The 23,685-nt window shown below is 33.6% G+C and overlaps 4 protein-coding genes across 5 annotated transcripts; 2 read left to right on the top strand and 2 right to left on the bottom strand.

The window, feature by feature from the left end:
• Positions 1-1,245: 1,245 nt before the first annotated feature.
• On the bottom strand, positions 1,246-4,996 carry LOC121266219 (pentatricopeptide repeat-containing protein At5g44230). 2 transcript variants are annotated; one of them, XM_041169990.1, is made up of 2 exons: positions 2,133-4,996; positions 1,246-1,660 (listed from the first exon to the last, which is right to left on the bottom strand). In XM_041169990.1, exon 1 carries the CDS (start codon positions 4,855-4,857, stop codon positions 2,902-2,904), a length of 1,956 nt encoding a protein of 651 aa, XP_041025924.1. In that variant the 5' UTR covers positions 4,858-4,996; the 3' UTR covers positions 1,246-1,660; positions 2,133-2,901. The 2 variants fall into 2 exon arrangements, with proteins under 2 accessions (XP_041025924.1, XP_041025923.1); XM_041169989.1 differs by having other exon boundaries at positions 2,435-4,996.
• A 1,208-nt stretch (positions 4,997-6,204) lies between these two features.
• Positions 6,205-6,939, bottom strand: LOC121265668. The gene has a single exon (XM_041169356.1). It carries the CDS (start codon positions 6,937-6,939, stop codon positions 6,205-6,207), a length of 735 nt encoding a protein of 244 aa, XP_041025290.1.
• A 1,983-nt stretch (positions 6,940-8,922) lies between these two features.
• Positions 8,923-10,041, top strand: LOC121266222 (photosystem I reaction center subunit psaK, chloroplastic-like). The gene is made up of 3 exons (XM_041169992.1): positions 8,923-9,091; positions 9,188-9,269; positions 9,705-10,041. Exons 1-3 carry the CDS (start codon positions 9,015-9,017, stop codon positions 9,918-9,920), a joined length of 375 nt encoding a protein of 124 aa, XP_041025926.1. The 5' UTR covers positions 8,923-9,014; the 3' UTR covers positions 9,921-10,041.
• Positions 10,042-15,292: 5,251 nt separating this feature from the next.
• On the top strand, positions 15,293-22,917 carry LOC121264682 (protein ALTERED PHOSPHATE STARVATION RESPONSE 1). Its single transcript, XM_041167972.1, has 6 exons — positions 15,293-15,995; positions 16,471-17,313; positions 18,857-19,035; positions 19,764-19,987; positions 20,401-20,731; positions 21,980-22,917. Exons 2-6 carry the CDS (start codon positions 16,521-16,523, stop codon positions 22,397-22,399), a joined length of 1,947 nt encoding a protein of 648 aa, XP_041023906.1. The 5' UTR covers positions 15,293-15,995; positions 16,471-16,520; the 3' UTR covers positions 22,400-22,917.
• The last annotated feature ends 768 nt before the right edge of the window (positions 22,918-23,685 follow it).

Raw genomic sequence — 23,685 nt, 5'->3', positions numbered from 1 at the left:
AATATAAAAATAATATTAAAAAAATAATGTTTTATCAGAGATAGACAAACCACTTGGCCATGACCCAAATAACTTCAATCCATCTCCAAACCCCATAGTTCTAAATTACACAGATCCCTAAGTTTGCAAACATACCATTATTATTTGTTTGTCTCGGCAAAACACAGATTCGGGCCCCGGAAGGGGAAGAGATAAGTCTAAAAATGAATCTTGTTTCTTTTTAAGCATTGGTATTGATTTAGCCAAATATCAATGTATATCTAAAATTTAGCTAAATATTAATAACATAGTTTATATTAGAGTAGTTAAAATAAAAAAGCTCTACATATGGGCTTGAATACCACCAAAATTTCTTTTAAATTTGGAAATATTCATCTTTAAAAGAATTTTTTATTGTAAAAAGAACGTTGCTACGTCCACAGAAGATTTCGGTAGAAATCTTCTACTGAACACTACAATTTTTTTTAATATTTTTTATCTTTTCTTTCACTATTTTTTAAACTATTTAAATATTTTTTAAAAATAAAAAAAATCACATATTCATTTAAAAATACTTACTTAATCATTAAATAATAAATTAAAATAAATTCGATAAAGAATTTCGATAGATATCTTCTGTGGAAATAGAGTTTTCCTTCTAAAAATATATACCAACTGCACATTGAGATATTGCTTATTTTCTTCCTACTCGGTTTGGCCTTTCACATTGGGATGCTGGATAAAATATTGAGTTATTAAATTATTAATTAATATATGATTAGTATAGTTACAAAATATGAAAAAATAAATTAAAAATATTATCATTAAAAAATATTATTATATTATTATTTTAACTAATCCAATATGAACTAATAAATGGTTTTGGTTTTATGCAAAATACATACTTTTAGCAAAATTTTGGAGATTGCCTTTGATGAAACTAATACGCATGTCCCATGTAAAGTCAATATATAAGTCAACAAGTGTGAGATGGCACTTTCTGATAGGTATATTCACCGTAATCCATACCATCTTGTAATTTACAGAAATCATTTTCTCAAGAACTCATTTTCTTCAGATGATTTTACTTGCATTTGTCACTGTTTGTGTTTTTACTTTTTCCTCTGATGATCGATGAAAAAAGGGTCATATTTTCTTTTTCCAAGAACAGAAACAAAACATCGATATTTTGGATTTCTAATGATAGCTAAAGGAAAGTGAGACCAGAAGAAATTTATTGGAAGTTTGTAAAACTTATCTCAGACATTATACAACCCAGCAGGGTCTTGTTAATATGTGCACAACAAGGCCGTACAGATTTTCGACTAATCATATCCAAAATAAAAATCACTTACCAAGGAATTTATGCAAATAACTCAATTTCATTAATTTAACAACGTTTAAGGTTAACACTGACTAACATTTTGATAGTCTAGTTTGACACCTGCAACATAAAACAGGGTATAACAGCATACCCCCCCCTCCTCCCACCCCAAAAATAGCCCCTGAAAAGGCAAAAAGAAAGATGCATCATCCTTATGCAGATGATATACCATCATCCTCTTCATCAAAATATTCCATACCAAGCTTCCTCAATCCATTGATTTTGTCACAAGGGGCAGCTTCATGAGCCTGATTAGCTTAAGTAATTTGAACATCTTACTCACTGCCACTATCTCCACTGCATAACCCAAGAGCCTCATAAGCATACAAAGCCAATAATTTTACCAGGACAGAAACATCATTAAATTCAATCTTCGGCTCTAGAATCTGGTGACATTTCTTTACATATACATATTTCGAAGTTGTAAAAATGGTTGAGTAGTGAACACTAGTCATCATAAAGCTCAATGAGTAAAAGCATCTGCCTTTGTAAGCTCATTTTCAATTATGTGCTCATATTCATTTGAGAAATATCAATTGCTTTTTTTCTCAATAAAACACTTTTAAGAACCCCAAAGTATGAAAAATATAATTTTTTTTTTTTTGCAAGTATGGCAGTTCCTAAGCCTGCTATTCATCACGCCTAAAGGTACATCTAAATTATGCATATTTGTTGGCAAACAGCCAAAGAATTTTGCAAATATAAAACGCCAAGATTTTGCAAATTCTCCACATTAGTTATTGACTAAATAAATTCAATCTGTTTCTACCTTGGGCATTGGACTAAATAAACTCAATCTGCTTGATTTGCACAAAATATTTGTCATCACTGTTCGTTCTTCTTATTCGTTTACTTCTACAACGAATAAATAATTAATTGTACTTTCAATAATAATAAAAAAAAAAAGATTGAAGTTGAAATTTAAGATATCTGATCATAGAACGGTTATGCAAACAAATGAAATCTTTGAGCTTGAATTCAAATAAGGCTTGGCTAACAGTGATTAAAGCGTAGAGAAAAACAATTCACCGCCAAAAACGAAAAACAATTCACTACCATTACAGGAATTACCTCCTCCAAAGCGCAAACTTATTGATTCAAAGGAGAGTCGCAATTCAAGTGTTCTATTTGACGTTCCCACATTGATGAAAATCGGCATACTGGTCCATAAGTTTGTCCTCTTGTAGTACCAAATAGTAACCTTTGACATAACGAATTTTGTCGATGTCCTAGTTCACTAGTGAAAAGAGAAAGATGTCCAGTAAAGAAAGCTGTGTGAACAATCAGAACTGTTTCGTCATCGTAATTTGCTTTTTCATAGACCAAAAATCTCGAAGGTTGCATTAGCCACAAAAGAAGCCGGCTAATGCAAATTCAGAAATAACTGTTCCAGAAGAGGTTTTCTAGGCGGCTGCTCACATACATCATACCAATTGAGGAGCATGGATATTTGAGTATCAACGGGCAAAACAATTACATTACCAACATCCACCCATATAAAGGACTGTAAGGGGTTGGTGTTGGACCTTCATCATCAATCACCAAAAATTACCGCAAGAGCATGCCCCATCATGAAAGTGATGAAATCTCATGTTATCCCTTATAACAATCTCCCGCCCAGTAGCTTGAGATGCACTACACATGAACGCATGGCAATCATCGCATATTCTGACATTCTTCATGATCTTAATCGAGCAACCGGCATCTGTACTGAGCAGCCCATATGCCAAGGCTAGCTTCTCACTATGACTCATCAGTATACGCTGCTTCTCTTCATTACTAACATCATAAGTGACAGAACTTAGTATTGGCTGGTACCCATGAGCCTTTAATATGTCCAGAAGATCATCCAATGCCTGCTTAATCTCAATAGATTTTGGATGGCTCGTATCACCTGCATAGAACTCGTGAATTACCCCCTTTTTTCCTTCAACCCAGCTACACCCAGGATTCTTTTTCAAGCCCTTCTTTCTCATCAACTTCCTCAAACTAGAAACATCATCCCACCTACCTGCCGATGCATATATGTTAGAGAGCAAGATGTAGTTTCCAATACCATTAGGTTCAAGCTCAAAGAGATGGTTAGCAGCAATCTGAGCAATGTCAGGATTTCCATGGATGCGACATGCTCCAAGCAGTGCTCCCCACACACCTCCGTGGGGTTCCATGGGCATTGTTTCAACAAGCTCAAGTGCTTCTTCCAGCCGTCCAGCCCGACCAAGCAGATCTACCATGCAAGCATAGTGATCTGCCAAAGGAGAAACACCAAAACATTTGTCCATGGTCAGAAATAATTGCTGACCTTGTTCAACCAAGCCTGCATGGCTGCACGCTGTAAGCACCCCAATAAAAGTGACTTTGTTGGGTCTTGTCTCGGTCTTCAACATCTCATGAAACAACTGCATTGCTGCATGAGCACAACCATGCATCGCAAATCCCACAATCATTGAACTATAAGAAAACACATTCCTTTCCTTCATTCCTTCAAAAATCTTATATGCTTCCTCAACACTTCCACACTTTGAGTACATATCTATCAATGCAGATCCCACAACAACATTCTCAGTGGGCCCAAATCCCGATTTCTCAGCAACGTCCCGCACCCAATTAGCATACTTAGCCGCACCCAATTGTGCACAAGCCGAAATGACACCAACCAATGTAACATCATCGGTCTCCACACCCACCTCCTGCATTTTCTCGAAACACTGCAACGCCTCCCTCGGCCTAGCATTTTGAGCATAGCCTGTGACCATTGCAGTCCACACCACCATATCCTTCACAGGCAACCCTTGAAACAATTCCCCTGCCGAATCCATATCCCCATGCTTTGCATAAGCAACAATCAACTCGGTCCAAGAAATCACATCCCTTTCACCCATTTCGTCAAACACTTTGCGCCCACAATTTAAAAACCCGCATTTAACATACATATCTATCATAGTATTGCCAACATACAAATCAGAATGAAACCCACCAATCACAATTGTTTGCGCATGGATTTGTCTCCCTAAATTTACGTCAAGAACTGCACCGCAAGCCTTAAAAAGTGCAGAGAACGTAAACGAGACTGGCCCGGTACCTTCCCTTCTCATGCGATTATACAAAACAACCGATTCGGAAAAAGGACCTTGGATGGCATACCCGCGGATGAGAGCAGTCCAGAGGAATGGGTTTGGGGACTTGACCTGTTGGAAGACAAGGTAAGGGTAGGGGTGAACCGGAACGTGGAGTCTAGTGAGTATACGTATAAGCTTGGTGAGAACGTAGCAACATTGTTCAAGGCCCATGCGGAGGATGTGGGCGTGGACTTGTTTGATTTCGGTGAGGTTGGTGCAGCCATGGAGAACAGAGACGAGCCGCACCTCTAGAAGTTTTCGCTGCTGAAGCTGAGAGAAAGGTATGAATATTTTAGTTGATCGTGGTAGCCGTTGCTCTTGAGGAACTAGTTTTGGGATAGCAATGAGGGAGAATTTACGGTAGAAAGAGACCATGACACAATCGAAGTTGATAGTTTGAATGAATAAAAGGACGAGGAGACCATGAAATGTCTCTCTGCTTTACACTCTAATATTAGCAGTTGATAGTTTCTAACGTAAATTCTCCCTCATTTAGTCTATTTGTCAAGGTGTTTTGGAACAGTCCATTATAAACATTGACTGTTGGCATAATTGGACCTATACATGGTGGTGTTAGTGGTGCAATATACACCCATGACTGACTTAAATAAATAAATAAATAAATATCAGAAAAAAAGGTAAGTTTTATTAATACAATGTCAATGAGAAAAAAAATATAAAGTTAAATAGGATTGTCGAACTATTGAACTGTCAATCCACCTAAAATTAATTGGTGTTAGAAAAGACACACCCAGATCTTTTATGATATTCAACGTTGTATCTTGTACGCCTATTATTAGAACGATTATAGAGAGTGATATTGTGGATACGCCTGGACAAAGTGGAAGCTAGCACGAGCCTATCTCTATGAAATATTCTAAAACTATACATGATAGAAAAATTAGGAGAAGCGGTTGTTTACGGAATTTATTCACATCATAGAAAACTACTAATAACTAGATCTTCTTATTATACAATCCACTCTTCCCAAATTCCTAGCTACCTTAATGATGACAGACAAATCCCATATATTAGGGTTGTTAGTAGTTACCTGCCCCCGAACGGGCATGTAGCTCGCTTCCTCAATCCCCATCCCCACTTAGGTGAGAGGTGGCGACCTCACTCACTGCCCCCACCTCCTCACTTGTACGATTGTACCCGTTCGTATAGGCAAGTGGATTGTCCAGACCACCGTCCACCTAGGCTCCTAGCCTCATCAAACGAACAAAACATTTCATAACATCATCAAAGCGTCAAACATGGAATACAACAACCAAAGACCGCCATTGAATACGGCCACCATCGAAGTTCTTTGCGACCCGCGACCCGCGAACCGAGTCACCTGGTTGTGGGTTTAAGCATCAAATTAAACATGTAGTGCAGTGGAGTAATATGACATATAGCTATGGGTTCTTTCTTTAAAAGTCGTATAAAAATTAAAATTTTCATGTAGTATTTATTCACTTTTTAAAACAAACTGCATGATTTGTATTCTATAATTATAAGTGAAACGATATATACATTTATGAATTATGCAATATATAATCATTTTAAAAAAAATGAATAAAATATAATATTGATATAAAAAAATTAATTTTTTAATAATTAATCTCATTCTTTTTTAAAATGATTATGCAATATTTATATACTTCATAATTACATATAGAATTACTCATGTTCATCATCTCAGAATACATCGGGAGTGAAGATTCCGTGAACTGATCAGTCTTTTCTCTGAGCCGCCTTCAAATGCATCGTCAATGCATGGTTCTTCACCTCAAGTTTTCTCAGTTGCTCCCTATACTGAGGAACCGACTCCTTCAGAAATTGCAACTCCATGTCCTTATCCCCGTTTTCTTCCTGGCGCCATTCGTGCTGGATAACCACTGTGCGTCTGAGAACGGTATTCTCCTGCCTCAGCTTTTCAACTTGCTCCTTCAACATCGACTTCTCTTTTCCAAGACTTTCTACCATGGCATAACATTGTGAACTCACGACGGTCTTCTCTGAACTCCCAAGCAATTTCGCGGCGCGATCTTTGACGTCTTCCACACTTCTAGCATTCGTCAGTTCCTTGATAAGCAACTCGATGAATTCGGCTCCCTCATTGGGACGGTTCTTCATGAGGGCCAATGGGTTTCCCGGAGAAGCAACTTTCTTCTGGTGACTCGGATTTGATTCATCAACAGTGGCTAATGCAGATGACCCTAACAGAATATCATGCAGAATCTTGATGGCAGCGTCTAAATCACCTTTACGCTCTTGCAGTGATATCTCGTGAAGCTGGGCGTCTTTGTCAGAAAGCAGGCCCTGGAGCAGATCAACGAGGGCGGTCATGGGAGGGTGAAACTCATGAGACCGCAAGGCTGGAGGAGAACAACGGAGCCTCTTGGAAACAACAGGCGATGGAGGAAGTTCCTCCACGAATGGCCTCTTAACTCCAGAGACTGCAGACATCGTGACGATCAAGAAAGAGAGATCTACTTGGGTATAAAAAGGATTAAAACAGAAATTTGGAAAATACTCTACAATAGATTACATGAACTTTGAGTTGATCTTCGCTGTATATATAGAGAGCCCGCCGGTGTCTGGTTGAAATCCCAATCAGAGTGGAAGTCTGATTTCCTTCGTTGAGTGGGAATTTGTTTGGTATGTGGTGGCGGCGCCACAGCCCATAAATGGTTAAAAAGCCCGTTATTGAGGGCTGGGCTCAAATTTTCAGAACTGATTAAAACAGTCTGATTTTTTTTTATTATTAAATTAATTAAATTATTCTACTCATCATTTATATACTACATATTTATTAAAAAAATTATATGTGGTATATAGTGCGAAGATGATGAGTAGAATTTCTTTTAATTTTGTTTCATTCCGTCCGAAGTTTTCTATTTTAGAACAGTAATTGGCACGGATTGAGGGTGTATTCCATTTCAAGCAAGATTTCGGCCATTTCAAAGCATTTTTCGATTGGATTCTGGTATTCTGGCCGAAATACTGATTTGAGTCCGAAATAATATGATATCATTTTTGAAATTTTTGTAATGATTTAGATTATTTGGTATTTTCAACGATATCCTCTGCTTAAGCCCGGTATCTCCTCTTGGGCTCTTGATTTTTCTTTTTCAGCTCAAACAAAATCTTAAAACTTACATCCTATCACTACCGAGTACTAACTTTTAGCTCCAGTGACCCAATCTCTAAGTCCAGTTTAAGCTTACAACCCAGCAATCGTTGAATTTTTTCTGTTGTGATGAGTTTTTGTTAATAAAATTCGGATTGAGAATTAAGTATATTAGCATATGAGATTGTATGATTTATGAATTCCTCTTCTTATTATTATTAGATCTATGTGATGGTTTTTATTTTCTGTTTCGAAGTTAAATAAGCGGTAATCTATTGTTTCTGTGCGTATATATATAATTATTTATCAACTATCTGAAATGATATGATCCAATAACTAAGGCTCCGTTTAGATAATGAAATGAGATAGTTTTAGATAAAAGTTGAATAAAATATTATTAGAATATTATTTTTTTAATATTATTATTTTTTCAGGATTTGAAAAAATTGAATTGTTTATTATATTTTGTATAGAAATTTAAAAAAATTGTAATGATGAGATGAGATAAATTGTTTCTATATCCAAATGGGGCATAAACCTCACCAGTATCTAAAACAGAATTCAAGATTTTGGTCAATTCTCTCTCTCCCACACACAATAAAAAAAGGCTTTTTCTTATGAAAAAATATACACAATCTCTTACTATTCACATAATTTCCACACACTATACTTTTTTTAATTTTTATTTTTTTTTCTTTTATCAAAGATTTAATATATGAATAATGAATATGAGAATTGAATTAGTTTAAAAAGAATAAACTTAAAAAAAAATAAAAACTTAAAAACTTAAAAAAATGTGATGCGTAGAGGTTAGGAGGTTGTATAGTATTGCTTAGAAACATGACTTAAATCGTGTTTAAAGTTTCAGTTTCACACATAAATCTTTAACTTCCGTGTTATTGAGTAGCGCATACTTAACATGATCTGAGATTCTGATTAATCATTAATATATACGTATTTATAAATTAACATTAATTAATTATATTTAAAAACTTGAACACTTCTAGAGATATAAATTTATACCCTGTTTTAAAAAAATATATATTTTTAGACCTAATACTTTTTATATACAAAGCAAAGTGGAATTTCACGTATAGAACATGATTTCCAGATCAAAACAAAACCATTTCTATCAACCTTTTTTTATGTCTTCCAAGTCACTCAAAAACCTTATCCAACTTGGATAAACCCAATGGCATGATGCCACATAAGCAACAAGTATGTAAAGAGTATCCAAGCCTCGCATTCTGAAGCCACAAATTGCACATGTGGTTGTCCCCCAACATTATTCGATAGATCAGTTTATAATAATACTTTCGAACAAAGGAAATATAATAAAATAACTATCAAAGTGGAGAGAAAGCTACGTATTGCACATTGTTAGATCAATTTAATTAGCTCGGATCGGAAAATGGTAACGACCGTCATTCTCCCACAGTACAGTGGGCTAAGACCCAAAATTCCAGTATCTCCTCATGTCCGAAGCCTGCTCAGTGTCCCCTTTGCCCATGCATTTCTACGTGTAAATGTAGAGAAATGGAGTACAGCTATTCTCTCTCCAACACACAAAAGCTAATGTTTTCAGGTAGCAATTCAACCAATGAGACGTAAGGGAAAGGGAGCTTTGGGTGCTCGATGTGATTTCATTGGCTCACCCACTAATTTGGTGAGGGTGTGGGAAGTATTGTAATTTGCTCTAAGATAACTTTAATATTTGGGCGATGCTAGGGAGAGCTCCCGCTCCATTTTTTTTTATTTTTATTTAGTGATTAAGAAAGTATTATTTAATAATATTATATTTTTTTAAAATATATAAAAGTGTTAAAAAAATGATGTGAAAAAAATTTAGGTTTTTTTTTTCTTTTTTTTTTTTACATAATTTTTAACACTTTTAAATATTTTTAAAAAAAGAAAAAATTTACAATATTATTAAACAATACTTTCTTTATCACTAATTAAAAAAAAAAACTATTAAAAAAAATTGGAGCAGGAGCTCCGGGATCCCTATCATTTTCCTTAATAATTTTTTTTTTAAAATTTTTTAAATTTTTTATGTTTAGGAGAGGAGATGACTGAAAATGTGTATTAATTTGTGGGGCAGATAATTGTGGCATCAACAAGCCTGATGCTATTTGCAGGAAGGTTTGGGTTGGCACCATCGGCAAACAGGAAGGCCACGGCAGGACTAAAGCTTGAAGTAAGGGACTCGGGGCTGCAGACGGGTGACCCAGCTGGTTTCACCCTTGCATGTGGAACTGTTGGTCATGTTATTGGGGTTGGGGTCGTTCTTGGCCTTAAGAACATGGGTGCCCTGTAAAAATAAAAATTATCTTAATCCATCTTCTTAATTTTGATTTGACTCTCTAGCTAATTTGTGTTGCGTTGTTGTTGTTGATTTATAACGTGTGTATTTGGTTTGACAATAACTTCTTCAACGTGTGTGTTGGTAGTGTTGAATCGCTAATTGTAATTATTCAATAAAATGTAATAATTCAAATTTAAGATCTCTGCTACGATATTATATAAAATTATCACTTGTTCAAAAAATTTAACTAATAAGCAGAAGTAGACTTAGGCCTCGTTTGGATTGATAAGTAATCTCAACTCATTTCATCATTATAATTTTTTTAAATCTTCATGTAAAATATAATAAATAATTTAATTTTTTTGAATCTCAAAATAATAATAATATTAAAAAATAATATTTTATTAATATTTTATTCAACTCATCTAAAATTATTTTATCTTATCTCATCTTATTATTTAAATAACGTCTCATTCTTTTATATTTATCTTAGCATTTAGTAACATTTAACATGATTATGCACATGGATGGTTTTGTTCTCGCCATCCAGATCGAATTATCACAAACCGTGTCTACAAAAAGAATGATATTTAGGCACAAGCAATGGTTTCGGAGCTGAACTTCACTGTTGGGCACAAGTATCTATCTACGTAACCACTATAATGTATATGCTCATGACTTGTCTTTCAATAGTACTTACCCACTATTAAACCGCGTCAAGGAATCAATCCAAGGTTCTTGATTTTGGTACCAGTTGTCACATCATGATTTTAGGATATGACAGAGGAAAAAAAGGATGTGAGGTAAGCTGTCTCAGAGATGAAACTACTTTTTTTTTTTTTTCTTCTTTTTTGGGTGAAGTTGGAACATAAACTTAGAAGATTTATATCCTTGTTTTGAGTTGGTGAAATGAACATTAGGTTTCGTTGGTTCGTCAATCTATTTTAATTTATTTTAATTTATCATTATAATTTTTTAAATTTTAATATAAAATAAAATAAATAATTTAACTTTTTTCAATTTTAAAATAATAATAATATTAAAAAATAATATTTTATTATTTTAATTCAACTCAATTCAACTCACTTCAACACTTAAAAGCAGCAAATTTTAGGTAGGTCGCATTAGGTAGTTTCACGTTGCTAAAGAGTCATGAGGATGAGGATGTGAGATAATAAGTGCTTAAGCCACCATGCATTCGTTTGGATCCATAACTACTCTCAACTCATTTTAATTAATCATTACAACTTTTTCAAATTTTAACACAAAATATAATAAATAATTTAACTTTTTCAAATTTTAAAATAATAATAATATTAAAAAATAATATTTTAACAATATTTTATCATCTCAACTCAACTCACTTCAACATCCAAACGTAACATAAAATACTTTTTTTATGCACTAGTTTTGGAGATTATGATCATTTATTTACTTTTTACCTTCCAAAATATATGTTTATATATATATATATATATATATATATATATATATATATATTGGTTAATTGGGTTCAGAAACACTAATGCCGACACTCTCTCTCAAATTCTCTCTAATAAATCCTCCAAATCGTGGAGGAGGAGGGGGCTCCTTTCTCCTTCCCTCCCATCTCCTCTCTTACTCTCTTCCTTTCTCTTATTTATCTTATTTTCTTAATTTATTTTGTTTCTTTTAAGGTTAAAAAGATAAATTTATAATTTCTCGACACTTCTTGTGAGATACAAGCAGTACAAGATACTTCCTAAGCCGATCGTTGGGAAGATAGTGGCGGATCATCGAATCAGATCGTTCAGATCTAACTTTTATGGCTAATTTCAAAGTCTACTGAAGTAGATATAAACTGTAATTTTTCATTTTCACGTCATATTTCTACTTTCATTGTTGTTTCCTTATGTTTAGTTAAAAAAAAAAAAGATCATCTTTTGGACGATTTTGTCTGTAGAGATTTCCTCTCCTCTTATGAAGGGTGAGGTATGAGTTTCTGTTTTAGGCAGTGTTATTTCAAATACAGTTTGTCTGTAAATATATACAACAATAGTTAAGACTATATCATGTACTGGTGAAACTCTAAATGTAATAATTGGTTTGGGATCTGAAAACTTTTCTATACCCAATTATGAATATAACTTTTTTATGATGAATAAAGGAAGTCAATTTCCCATAATATATATATGGAGAGAGAGAGAGAGAGAGAGAGCGAATTTAAATATATATTAAAATAATAAAGCTAAGGTGTTAGCTAACTGTGAAATTCACTTCTCAATTTGCTTCTTTTAATTTTAGAAAGCCTCATTTTATAAGGGAAATGATACAAACATACGATACAATTATTTCATAGTTTTTACACAATATTTTAATAAAATATTATTATTTTTAATTTCAAAGCCATCAAGTAAATTAAATATATATATTTTAAATCAAAGAATAGTATTATTATTAAAAAAAAAAAACAATGCTAGGATTATTAATATAAAAATTTTATATGCAGTAACTTTTTTATACTCTTTGTCCACTCTATTAATGTGATTGGTTACATCACTTTTTTTTAATATAAAATAACTGTTTTGACTAATCACATTAATAGAATATATAAAGAGTACATAAAAATAAATATATGTAAGATAATCTTATTAATAATGCATGTGGTAGGTGTGGTATAGGTGAGTAGCAAGACAAGAGTGGTTTGGATTCATAGATGAGTTGAGATGATTTATGAATAATAGAATAAAAGTTGAATTATGTATTTTATTTTGTGTAGGAATTTGAGAAAGTTGTTTTGGGATTTAAAAAAGTTAAATTATTTATTATATTTATATGAGAATTTGATAAAATTGTAATAATAAGATAAAATAAGTTGAGATGAATGCCAACCGTGCAATATAAAAATATAGTATACCAATTGTCTTCATTTCTTACTGCACAACTTAAACAATTTTCATTTATTTTTTACTCTTTTTCATGTTCAACGCCAGCATAATATAATGAGATTGTCGATAAAACAAAATTATGATTTCTTACGAATCCTTTGATAATATCATAATGTTGTCTTTCTTTTCTCTGTCTCTGGACATGTTTAAAAAGACGTGGGAAATGATATTTAAATCTCTTTAATTCAGTTGTTTTTCATTTAAAAATAAGAATATATATATATATATATATATCTTCATCTAGGACTTCCTTATTTCATTCATATTTGTTAATAATATGTTGTACCTTAAATAATCTCTTATTTAAATAATTGATATACCAAATTATCTGAAATTATAATACATTAATTGATATATATAGAGATAATAAATAAATAGGGAAGAGTTATTTAAAAAAAATACAAAATGAACTGTAATTGTAGAATGATTGTGATTGAAAAAAGGGTGGTTCTACGGCCACAGTTGGGAGCGGGCCCGCTAGTTCATTTTGTGTGTTCATTTTTTACTTTTTTTTTTTTTTTTTTTATATATTTTTTAATATTTTAAATTTTTTATTTAAAAAAATTTATAATATTATTAAAAAATATTTATTTAATCATTAAAAAAAAACTAGCGATAGCTCCCAGTTAGTGATACTTTACTAGCGGAAAGAGTATCATTTTTTCTATAATAATAAAAAAAAAAAAAAAAAAAAAGGGGACAGAAGCAACGAGGATAATAGCCAACAGTCGAAAGCAGATTATTAGTCAGAAAAGTGCTCTTTATTTTTTTTGCTTTTAGAAAGCAGCCAGAGTTTATTAAAATAAACAAAAATAAAGCCTATAAAATATGATAAGAGACATTTCTTTTAAGTAATTGTTTTCGTGAAAGTTTGCTTTATATATAACATTCACATTAAATAACAGAAAGATAATATTGCTTATATATATATATTTTAGAATAATGATACATTTAAAATTATTTTTATAATTTTTTAAATAATCAAGTTTTAAATCAAGAATATTTATGTACAACTATGTTATTTTTATAAGTTATTTTATAGAAAGAAATTCTATGCATGAATTACTATTCACTTTCCCATCTTACACCTATATATATATATATTTTCATAAGGTGTGGAGTATAAAATAGTAAATAATAATTGATGAAAATATATATATTTCTTTTTATAAAATACCTCGTATTTAAAATATAACGTAATTTTTTTTTTAAAAAAAGTTACACGCATATCATATTAAAAAATAACTGTAATATTTTTATTTTGTAGAAAAAAAAAAGAAAAAAAAAAAGAAAATGAATAGTTCTCAAGATCAATATCTTCCTTTGGGACACTATCAGAAGTTGGTTAAAGTTACTTTTGGAAGATAATATTATTATTTTCTTTTTTTCTTTTAAAGCTTTTAGGAAGTAGCCATACCAAACCAAAAGAGAAAAAGCTATCAAATGTGTTTAGAGATACATCATTTCAAATTTTAATAACGTGAGGAATAAGACTGCTATAGCCTAGATCTACTTTTGTTTTTTTTTTTTTTTTTTTTCTAGAAGATAGTTTTACCTTAGCCGTGAAGAAAATCCTTTTCAAAGTTGTTATTAGAAAATTTGCAAAATAAAATCAGGGCATAATATATATATATATATTATATTTGCAAGATAATATTGAAAAATTATTAGACTGTTGAATATATTTTTAATAATTATGTTTTCAATTATATCATTTTGAATTTTAAATTTTTATTGAATTTAAAATCTCTGTCAAATGTCTTTTTAGGTTTTCTAATGAAAATCTGATGTAGCCATGTGGCTAAAAATAATAAAATATTTTAAAATATAAATTAGTTTTTCAAAGTTAAAAAAACAATTTATTAAATTATAAAAAAAAAAAATACCTAGGCGCATCACCTGTTGCCACTTGCCAGCCTGCCAGGCGCGAGGCGGCGGTCCACAGATTTGTTGGGATCCATCTGCACAATATTTTTTTTAATCAACTTAATAATTTGATTTTTTAAGTTTTGAAAAACTATCTTATTTAATTTATTTATTATAAAAAAGCGAAATATTATTGAATAATGCTACGTGTTATTTATACTTTTATTTATAAAATTTATTTTATTATTATTTTTTAAAATTTAAATTTTTAGCATATTAAATAATTAATTTTTTATAAATAATTTTTTTAAACATAGTTATCATTACTTAAAGAAAAAAGAGTAGTGCTAGTCTATTGCTTGAGTAACACTGCTCGTTATTATTGCTAATTATTTTTATAATTTTTTTTTCTATTCATATTTTTTAATATATTTAAATATATTTAAAAAATAAAAAAAATATTAATATATTTAAAATTATTTTCTTAATTATTAAATAAATAAAAATTTGACCACTAGAGCGGTCAAATATAGCGGCAAAAAAGCTTTTTCCGAGTAAAAAAAAAAAAACGGTAAGAAGTCCGAAGTACCCAAGTCTTCTCGTCTCCGGTCCGGTCTTTTGTCCAAAAGCTTCAACTGGCTGGAAAGTAGAGTAATAACTTCGGTGCTAAATGCACCTTCTCTGCTTTGGATGCTTCTCTGCTCTCATCGGGTCTCGAGCTCTCTCTCTCTCTCCTTGATGTTTTCTAAAAGCATGAAGAGGGTGGGGGCTTCTTTGGAAGGCTTTTCTACGTGGAGAGGATTCCTCCTTTTCGGGTCGTCGTTTTCAAACGCAACCCAACGATATTAGTACTACCGGTAGTAGTCTGTTTTCTGTGCTTTGCTGAGATAAATATTGGTCTCTGTTTCTCACAGTTTCCATGTCAGAACCATTGTTTTCCTGTCATTTTGTATTTTTTCACGACAAGTAAAGGTATCAGAAGAAGAAAGAAAGAAAATTGTTGAATTTTAGAAGAAGAAATAATTTCTCTTCTTCTAAAATTGCCATTTTTAATTGCTGATTTTGTTGCCTTATGAGCCTTGGAGATTTTGGAACTGCGAGATTTTGTTTACAGTTCCTTATGTCCTGTTCTTTTGAGCCTTTGATGGGCCAGTAGTAAGAGTTGCTAATTCGGGATTTGGTGTGGTGGGGTTTTCATACTTCGGGGCGAGGATCAGTTTTGGCCGAGTATACTTGGGAAATCAGCGACGCTAGCGCCACCCATTTTGGTGATTATTTTCTGGCAGCTTTGTGGGTATGTGGCATTTTCGACTTTGAATATTTGAAAATGGCTATTCTTTTTTGCTTACCTTTTTGCCTTATTCGAGTTCGCTGAATTACCAGAATTTGCTAGGCATATATTGTGAGAACAGAGACTGTAGGATTTTGAAGACCAATTCAACTTATAAAACTCGAGATCCACTGGATTATGAAAATCTTGGAACTAGATAATTTATTTACCTATCTTGTTTGGGTAATTTTTTTTTTTTTTTCTGAAACGGTGAAAAGATTAAGTGCATGCATGGCTAGAACTCCAGAGTTTAGACGTGGAGGGTTTTAGATTGTCTTTGTACAATGTGATGGTCATTTGAGCCGGAAACAGCTTGAAAAGTTTAGGGGCGCTGAGAATTTTTATTTTGTGTACCCTTTCATAGTCAGTATCATTTGTGTGTATAGAAGCAGAGAAAATTAACCTGCATTTGTCTTTATTCTTTGTGTTATATTTTCAGTTGAACTAGATAGCATAAACTCTACTTTGCTGTCGCACACATCGAGCAAAATGGGCTGTGTTGCGTCAAGGATTGATACGGATGAGAGGGTGCAGATTTGCAAGGAGAGGAAGAAGCTAATGAAACAGTTGGTTAGGTATAGGGGAGAATTTGCGGATGCCCTAGTGGCTTACTTGAGAGCATTGAAGAATACTGGAGTGACCCTTCGGCAATTCACAGAGTCAGAGTCACTGGAGCTCGAAAATACCTCCTACGGCCTGACATTGCCTCCCTCACCACCTCCGCCATTGCCTCCTTCCCCTCCTCCGCCTCCTTATTTAAGAAAGAATGAAGAAAATAATTTGAAGGGAAAATTTCTCCAAAAAGAAAGCATAGAGATTGAAGAGGATGATAGTTCTACTCCATCCAGTCCACCACCTCTTACAACCCAGGGCTCATGTTCCTATTGGGACCCTTTTGGGTCTTCTTCACAACAGCATCATCTCAAGAAGAGTGAAGTGGTGAAACTAGTTGGGGATGAAAAGTGGGCTGAGACTAAGACAGAATTTGACGAAGAAGATCAGAAAGAGGAAGCTGATTTGAAGATTATTATGAATCCACTTCTTGATAAGCCACAGCCTGTAGAACTGGTTGATGATAATTCATCAACAATGAGCTGCTGCACTAAGGACACTGCAGATATCGCCATGGTGGTAAGGAGGAGCAAGAAGACCTTGGAGGCTATTGTGGGGGAGTTAGACGATTATTTTCTTAAAGCTTCAGCTGCCGGAAAGGAAATAGCTGTTGTTGTAGACATTAATGGAACAGACAACTTCCTGTCGCAGGGCTTCAAAGAAAATGATAGTAAATTCTATCTTCTTTCAACAATCTAGCATTTTTCTGATGTTTTCTGGTTTCTTCTTTATATGTTTTCCCTTCATACTTGGTACATACTTCTGAAGAGGAAGTTTCACTTGATAACATTGTCTTTTTTCATGATTTTGTCATGATCTTTGTGTACAATCACCACCAATATTATTATTCTGATTGTATGGAAACCTCCTCATATTGATATCTCTGTTAAGGATTCTGTGCCTTCTGTTACTATTTGTGCAACAGTTCAAGCTTCCAACCATTGTGGAGGCATTTTTCATTCCATATCAGTGATTGGACTATAGCTTATTCTGAGTTTAAAGCCTTGTTTGTTTTTTGTGATGAGATGAGATGAAAGTTGAATAAAGTATTGTTAGAATATATATTTTTAATATTATTTTTGTTTTGGGATTTAAAAAAGTTGAATTGTTTATTATATTTTGTGTTGAAATTTGGAAAAGTTGTAATGATTAGATGAGATGCGTTGAGATGAACTGTGGAAACAAACGAGGCCTAAATGATTCAGGCAAACAAGCATCATTATAGGCTATCGATATGTGAAACTTATCTCATGCCAACTAAAAACAAATTTGCGAATCTAACTATTTTTTATGGGGAAATAAACCAGTTACAAGTCAAACTCACTAAAAAATATTTTTTTATTGGAACCGGGCATCCGCAACTAATCCCGGGGTGGTGCATGGGCCCTCGGTAAGAAGTTTCCAGCAAGTGCACTTTGGGTAATTCAAGGAAAATTCCCCTAGTCCGATGGCCCCAAGAGTGTGAATGTGGAGATTCAAACATAATGGATTCAAAAGTGAATTCCCATATTTTGACTCAACATGTGGAATCTCATGTCTAACCCATTATTGAGCAACTGGAGTGACAGTTCGTTTCTGAAATTGTCTGCCTAGTCTTTCTTTCATCCTTGTTTTCTTGTATTCAGAAGTATAACACTGGAGCATGGATTGATTTCTTGTTATTTTCTACGCAATACTTTATCAATTATTTGATTGTGACTGCTGTTTCTATTTCTTTTGTTTCTGAGATCTTAGCTTCAACTCCCATCTCTTCACTTGGCGCCTAATATGATCATTTATGAATAGTTTGTTCAGAGAAATCTTGTTTTGGTTTAATTGACTTCTGCTCAAAGTATGGCTTTATTCTTGTGATCCTTTCCACGCGGATGATTTTAGCTATCAAGTTCTGTTGGAATTTATTGTTACTCCATCATTACATAGAAGAACTGGACCATGGATTGATTCTTCATTATTCTTTATGTAATGCTAAATCAATCAGATGATCATGACCATTGTTTGTATTTCTTTTGTTTCTGAGATCTAAGCTTCATTTCCCCTCTATTCACTTGGCGCCTAATATGATCATTTGTGAATAGTTTGTTCAGGGAAATCCCATTTTGATTTAATTAATTTCTACTCAAAGTATGGCTTTATTCTTGTGCTTGTGATCTGCCCGCTGGTTATTTTAGCTATCACGTTCACGTTGGAATTTATTGTTGTTCTATCATTTACAGGGAAGAACTCTGCGAAGGTCTTTAGTGCATTGTCTTGGAGTTGGTCTTCCAAGTCTCTTCAGGTAACCAAAGAGGCGGTTGAGCTTTGTGGCTCTAGTGAACCATGCAGGCCTGGAGCTCATTGCATCACACTTAAGAAACTTCATGCTGCAGAACAGAGACTTTACAAGGAAATGAAGGTAAGATCCTCATTGGACAACTAAGTTCAACTAGTAAGCATGTGTGTTCTTTGTCAGCATCTGGTGCATATACCTAAATAGTTCATAACTTTAATTGGCATAGCCCCATGTTGCTAATTTCTGGAAACATTGTGCTATGAGGATTTTAGGTGTGCCTTTTCTTGTGAATGTTTTATTTTTGATAAGTACAATGAACTTCCCGTGAAAGTTAAGAGTTCTCTATGGCATTGTGGCATGAAACACCTTGAAAATGATCCCTGTTTCGAATATTCTCTCCTTTCTTTGGAAGGTAATTTGAATCTCATGAAACATACAGAAGCTATATCTATAGAAATTAGGATATATGGCCTATGTTCACAGTCACACTGTCAGGGTTTTTTCTTACAGCTGCATCTTTCTGTTCTAATGCATGCTTGGGATATTGGAAAATTATTGTAGTTCACACACTCATTCATGTATATCACATGGTATAAGTTACTTGGTAGGTGTGTCTCTGGGATGATATTGACAATCGATGACCTCGATTTACTCTTTATATATATATATATATACACTTCTGGGAAAGTTATTGAGCCAATAGTCGGCACTTATTCCAGGATTGGTTATATGTCTTGCATAAAGAATTGCTATAACCTTATACTTTTCTTTGTTTGTTTGTTTGTTTTTTTTTTTGTTTCTTCTCCTTACTTTGTAGTTGCTAATGAATATTTGATCATCGCATTGTGTAGGAGGAAGAAATTACCAAATTGGAACATCAAAGGAAGTCCTTCATGCTACAGAAACAAGAGGATGAGAATCATGACTGGACCAAGACTGAGAAAACTCGATTGAGTGTTGAGAGTTTGGAGGCTGACATGGTACGTCTGCAACAATCAATTAGTAGGATCTGTTCATCTATATTGGAGCTTATAGATGAGGAGCTGTACCCTCAGCTGGTAGCATTGACTTCTGGGTAAGTGTTGTAGACATCATCAATATCTAATATTAGCACTCTTTTGATTACCATACATGGTTCTGTATCGGTTTTAGAACTTTCTTTCCATTGGACACAAGAAATTGTATTACTTGCAATTATAAAAAAAAAAAAAAAAAATTGTATTACTTGCGAAAGAATGCTCTCCAGCTTTTAAAAATTTGAATAATGGCACCCTTCGACCCAAAACTACTGGAATTGATCAAGAATATGTTAGCTATTGTACATTCCCCTGCCTTGTAACGGGATATTCAACAGGCCTTAAATACGGGTAGGTGGGATTTTGGAATATATATATATATATATTGTATCCTCTACGTCTGGCCAGAGAATCATATTGCGATCATGATTTTGCCCCCAATATTATCACTGATGCTCGAATCCTTATGTAGGTTGATGCAAATGTGGAAAACAATGTATGAATGTCATCAGGTTCAGATAGATATCTCCAAGCAGTTGAATTATCTGCATGATAACGCAATCACAGACTTCAATACAGATTACCATCGCCAGGCAACTGCTCAGCTTGAAACTGAAATCTCTTACTGGTTTAACAGCTTCTGCAAACTCATAAAGTCTCAAAGAGAGTATGTAAGAACCCTCTGCAGGTGGATTCAACTCACTGAACACGTCACAGATGGCCATCAGCACAGTAGTTACTCATCTGTAGTCCACAGCCTCTGCGAAGTTTGGCAGGTTGCCCTTGACAAGTTACCTGATAAGGTTCTTTTGCTGATCTTACCTTGGATATTACTAAGTTTACTGATGATCTTTGATCTGGGTGCTTAATATAAATATTCTCAATACATGGCAAACCTACACACAGTTATGTCTTTCGCCTGTTTGGTCAGAGTTATTGGAGTCAACCATCTAGCAAATTAAGGTGTCGTTAGGATTTGAAGATGAGTTGAGATGAGTTGTGAATAGTAGTGAGATTTGTGAGTTAAAGTTGATGAATAGTAATGAATAGTAGTGAGATGAATTGAGATGGGTTGCGAATACAAACCTCTCCTAAATTGCACTGGGTGATTTAACTGATGAACTTGACATCAAATGAAAATGTCAAACCTAGACATTTATATGGCTCAAAACAAAGATGACATCCTTTTGTTTTAACTATCGAGATTAATTTGAAAATCTTAGTTAGGTGAATGCGAAGCCCATTATCGCCTTATTGGACCTATCAGTCTTTGCCTGGATATCTGTGTGGGGGTCGCATCTTGACATTTGTCTAATTCTGATAGAATGTCATCTCTTTTTTGGTTGGGGAAAATATTACAGAAAAATCACATTAACATCGGAGTGAATTTTGAGCGGTTAGTTCTATTTCGTGATTGTATACAGTTGCTTTCTTTCAGTCTTGTAAGTTTATAGATAATATAATTGCCTAATCTTCAGCTATTGAGGCTAAGAGATCCATGCCAGGCGTTCCAGAAACAGCTCACAGTCTTGATAGATGAGGTCATTCAAGTAATCTCCTAGCTTTAAAATCAGAATATATCATTATTTTTAAAAATAATGTAAATGAATACTCTTGAGGGTGCAATCTAAGGGTCAAAGGGTTTTCTTGGGAAGAGATGTAACCAGAGATCTTGGGTTCAATAGAATTCTTGTGGATTACCCGATAGACAGTTCAGGTGGGTGGGGTGGTGTTTCCGGGATTTATTCCCCAGGGTGGGTCTGAAGGGCCCTACCTTGATGATAAGTAAATGACAACCCCCGTGGAACCTTGGCGAGGTTGTCACAAAAAATATAAAATATAAATGATTATATTATTCTCATGAAAGAATTCTTGGATGCTGCAATTCCCTTTTATTGAAATGATCTGGTGGGGATGCTAGAAAATATCACCTTTAATAAATTTCTGCAATTATTCTCATTTTACTTGCAAAAAGAAAACCTTGTAATGTAGAGAATATCTACTCCGATTTTTCACATGGGGAAGTTACTCTATTTGATGTTCCATTGTAGGTAGCCTCAGAGGCCATTAAAAGCTTCTTGTCTGCCATCCACTCTGTACTCCTGCAACAGGTGGAGGAGTACAACCTGCAGAAGAAATATGAAAAGCTTGAAAGAAGAGTGCAAAAGGAGTCGCATTTGCTAGTCGAATTGGAGAAAAAACTTGAGGGAAGTTTTGCTGATGAAAATACAGTCTCCAATTTGAGCCCTAAGCATCCTCTATCCCTGAAGCGTGCCAAAACCGAAGCGTTAAAGAAGCAAAAAAACATTGAGGAGGCCAAATATCTTAACGCAGTTCATGTTACAAGGGCCATGACTTTAAAGAACTTGAAAACAAGCCTTCCTATAGTATTCCAGGCATTGATGGCATTCTCACGTGATTCTGTTCAGGCTATGGAAGGCTGTTCACAACCACGTGAAACTGGGAGTTAGCTGTGATGGTGCATCACAAAACTCAACAAACTGAATACTTTTCAGATTATAAGATGAAGTGAAAAGACCTTGTTCCGGGACTATTCAGTCAAATCACAGCAAAATTCCGTTTATAGTAGCAGACATGATTGCTGTCTTCACAACACAGGAAGAATACTGGGATACTGCCTGCCTTATAATGAGATATTGGTTTTTCTGCACGAGGATTCTGATGTAATTGCGCCATGTAAGTGGGTGTTTGCATTTACGTGGAGATGAAATACCTCTATTCATTGCTTTCAGCTTCTGTGCATTTGAAAACGCGTCATCTTATTCTCCATTTTTGTTGGAGTAAGGACAAGAGAAAAGACAGTTTTTGGAACTCTCTACCTGAGTGTAGTGTGATTTTCTAGTTCTTGTTAGGAGGACGTGGGATCAAACGCAAGGGATGCACAGACGTCTCAAGATAGTTTGAATAGTCTGAAACATAGCTTGAAACATTTTTTTTTTTTTATATTGAAAAGATGCTTTAATTGAAATTGAAAGCTTTTCTGAATAATTTTGGAAATATGGTCCGAAAAATTGAGTTCCATCTTGAACTCAAAACTGAATAATCTAGGTAAGAGATAATCCAAGCTCAATTTACATTCAAAACGAACGTTCATGCCATGTTGCCATGTTGGTTTTCAATTGCATCGGACGTCATTCCCTTCTTGGTTTTCAACTGCAGAAGTAATTTAGAGTCTTTTGTTTTTTTTTTTTCTTTAATAAAAGGCTCCTTGTTATAGTTGTTTCTGATCACAGAAATGAGATGGCCCGTTGTAATTTTCAAACAATCATTCACCACCCTGCCTCGGTATGAAAAACTTGGAGCTATGTTACTCGTCCTCCCAAACACTACACTTGTTTTTATTTTATTTTTGGTTTTATTCATACTAAACTAGTCGAGTTCTTCTACTCATCATCATTATATCACATATTTGCAAAAGAAAAAAATAAAAATAAAAAATAAAAAATCATGTGTGATGTAGATCTGATGAGTAGAATTTTTCTTTTAAAAAACATTAAATTATAGAATAATACTACTATACCACCTCAATTTGCCACTCTTTTTAATCACTCATGCATTTAATTTTTAATTTTTATTTCTTAATAATTAAAAAAGTGACTATTAGTATATTTTTATTTTTTAAAAATATTTAAACATGTTTAAAAAATATTTGAAATAAAAAGAAAAAAAAAAAAAAAAAGAGAGAGAAGTGCAATTTGTACTGGTCGGCACAATGAGCCGCCACCTGCAGCCTGCA

This window comes from Juglans microcarpa x Juglans regia, chromosome 5D, assembly GCF_004785595.1.
Source record: "Juglans microcarpa x Juglans regia isolate MS1-56 chromosome 5D, Jm3101_v1.0, whole genome shotgun sequence".
Taxonomy (NCBI): domain Eukaryota; kingdom Viridiplantae; phylum Streptophyta; class Magnoliopsida; order Fagales; family Juglandaceae; genus Juglans; species Juglans microcarpa x Juglans regia.
The sequence above is the reverse complement of the archived record's forward strand: the minus strand, read 5'-3'. Positions and strand labels throughout refer to the sequence as shown.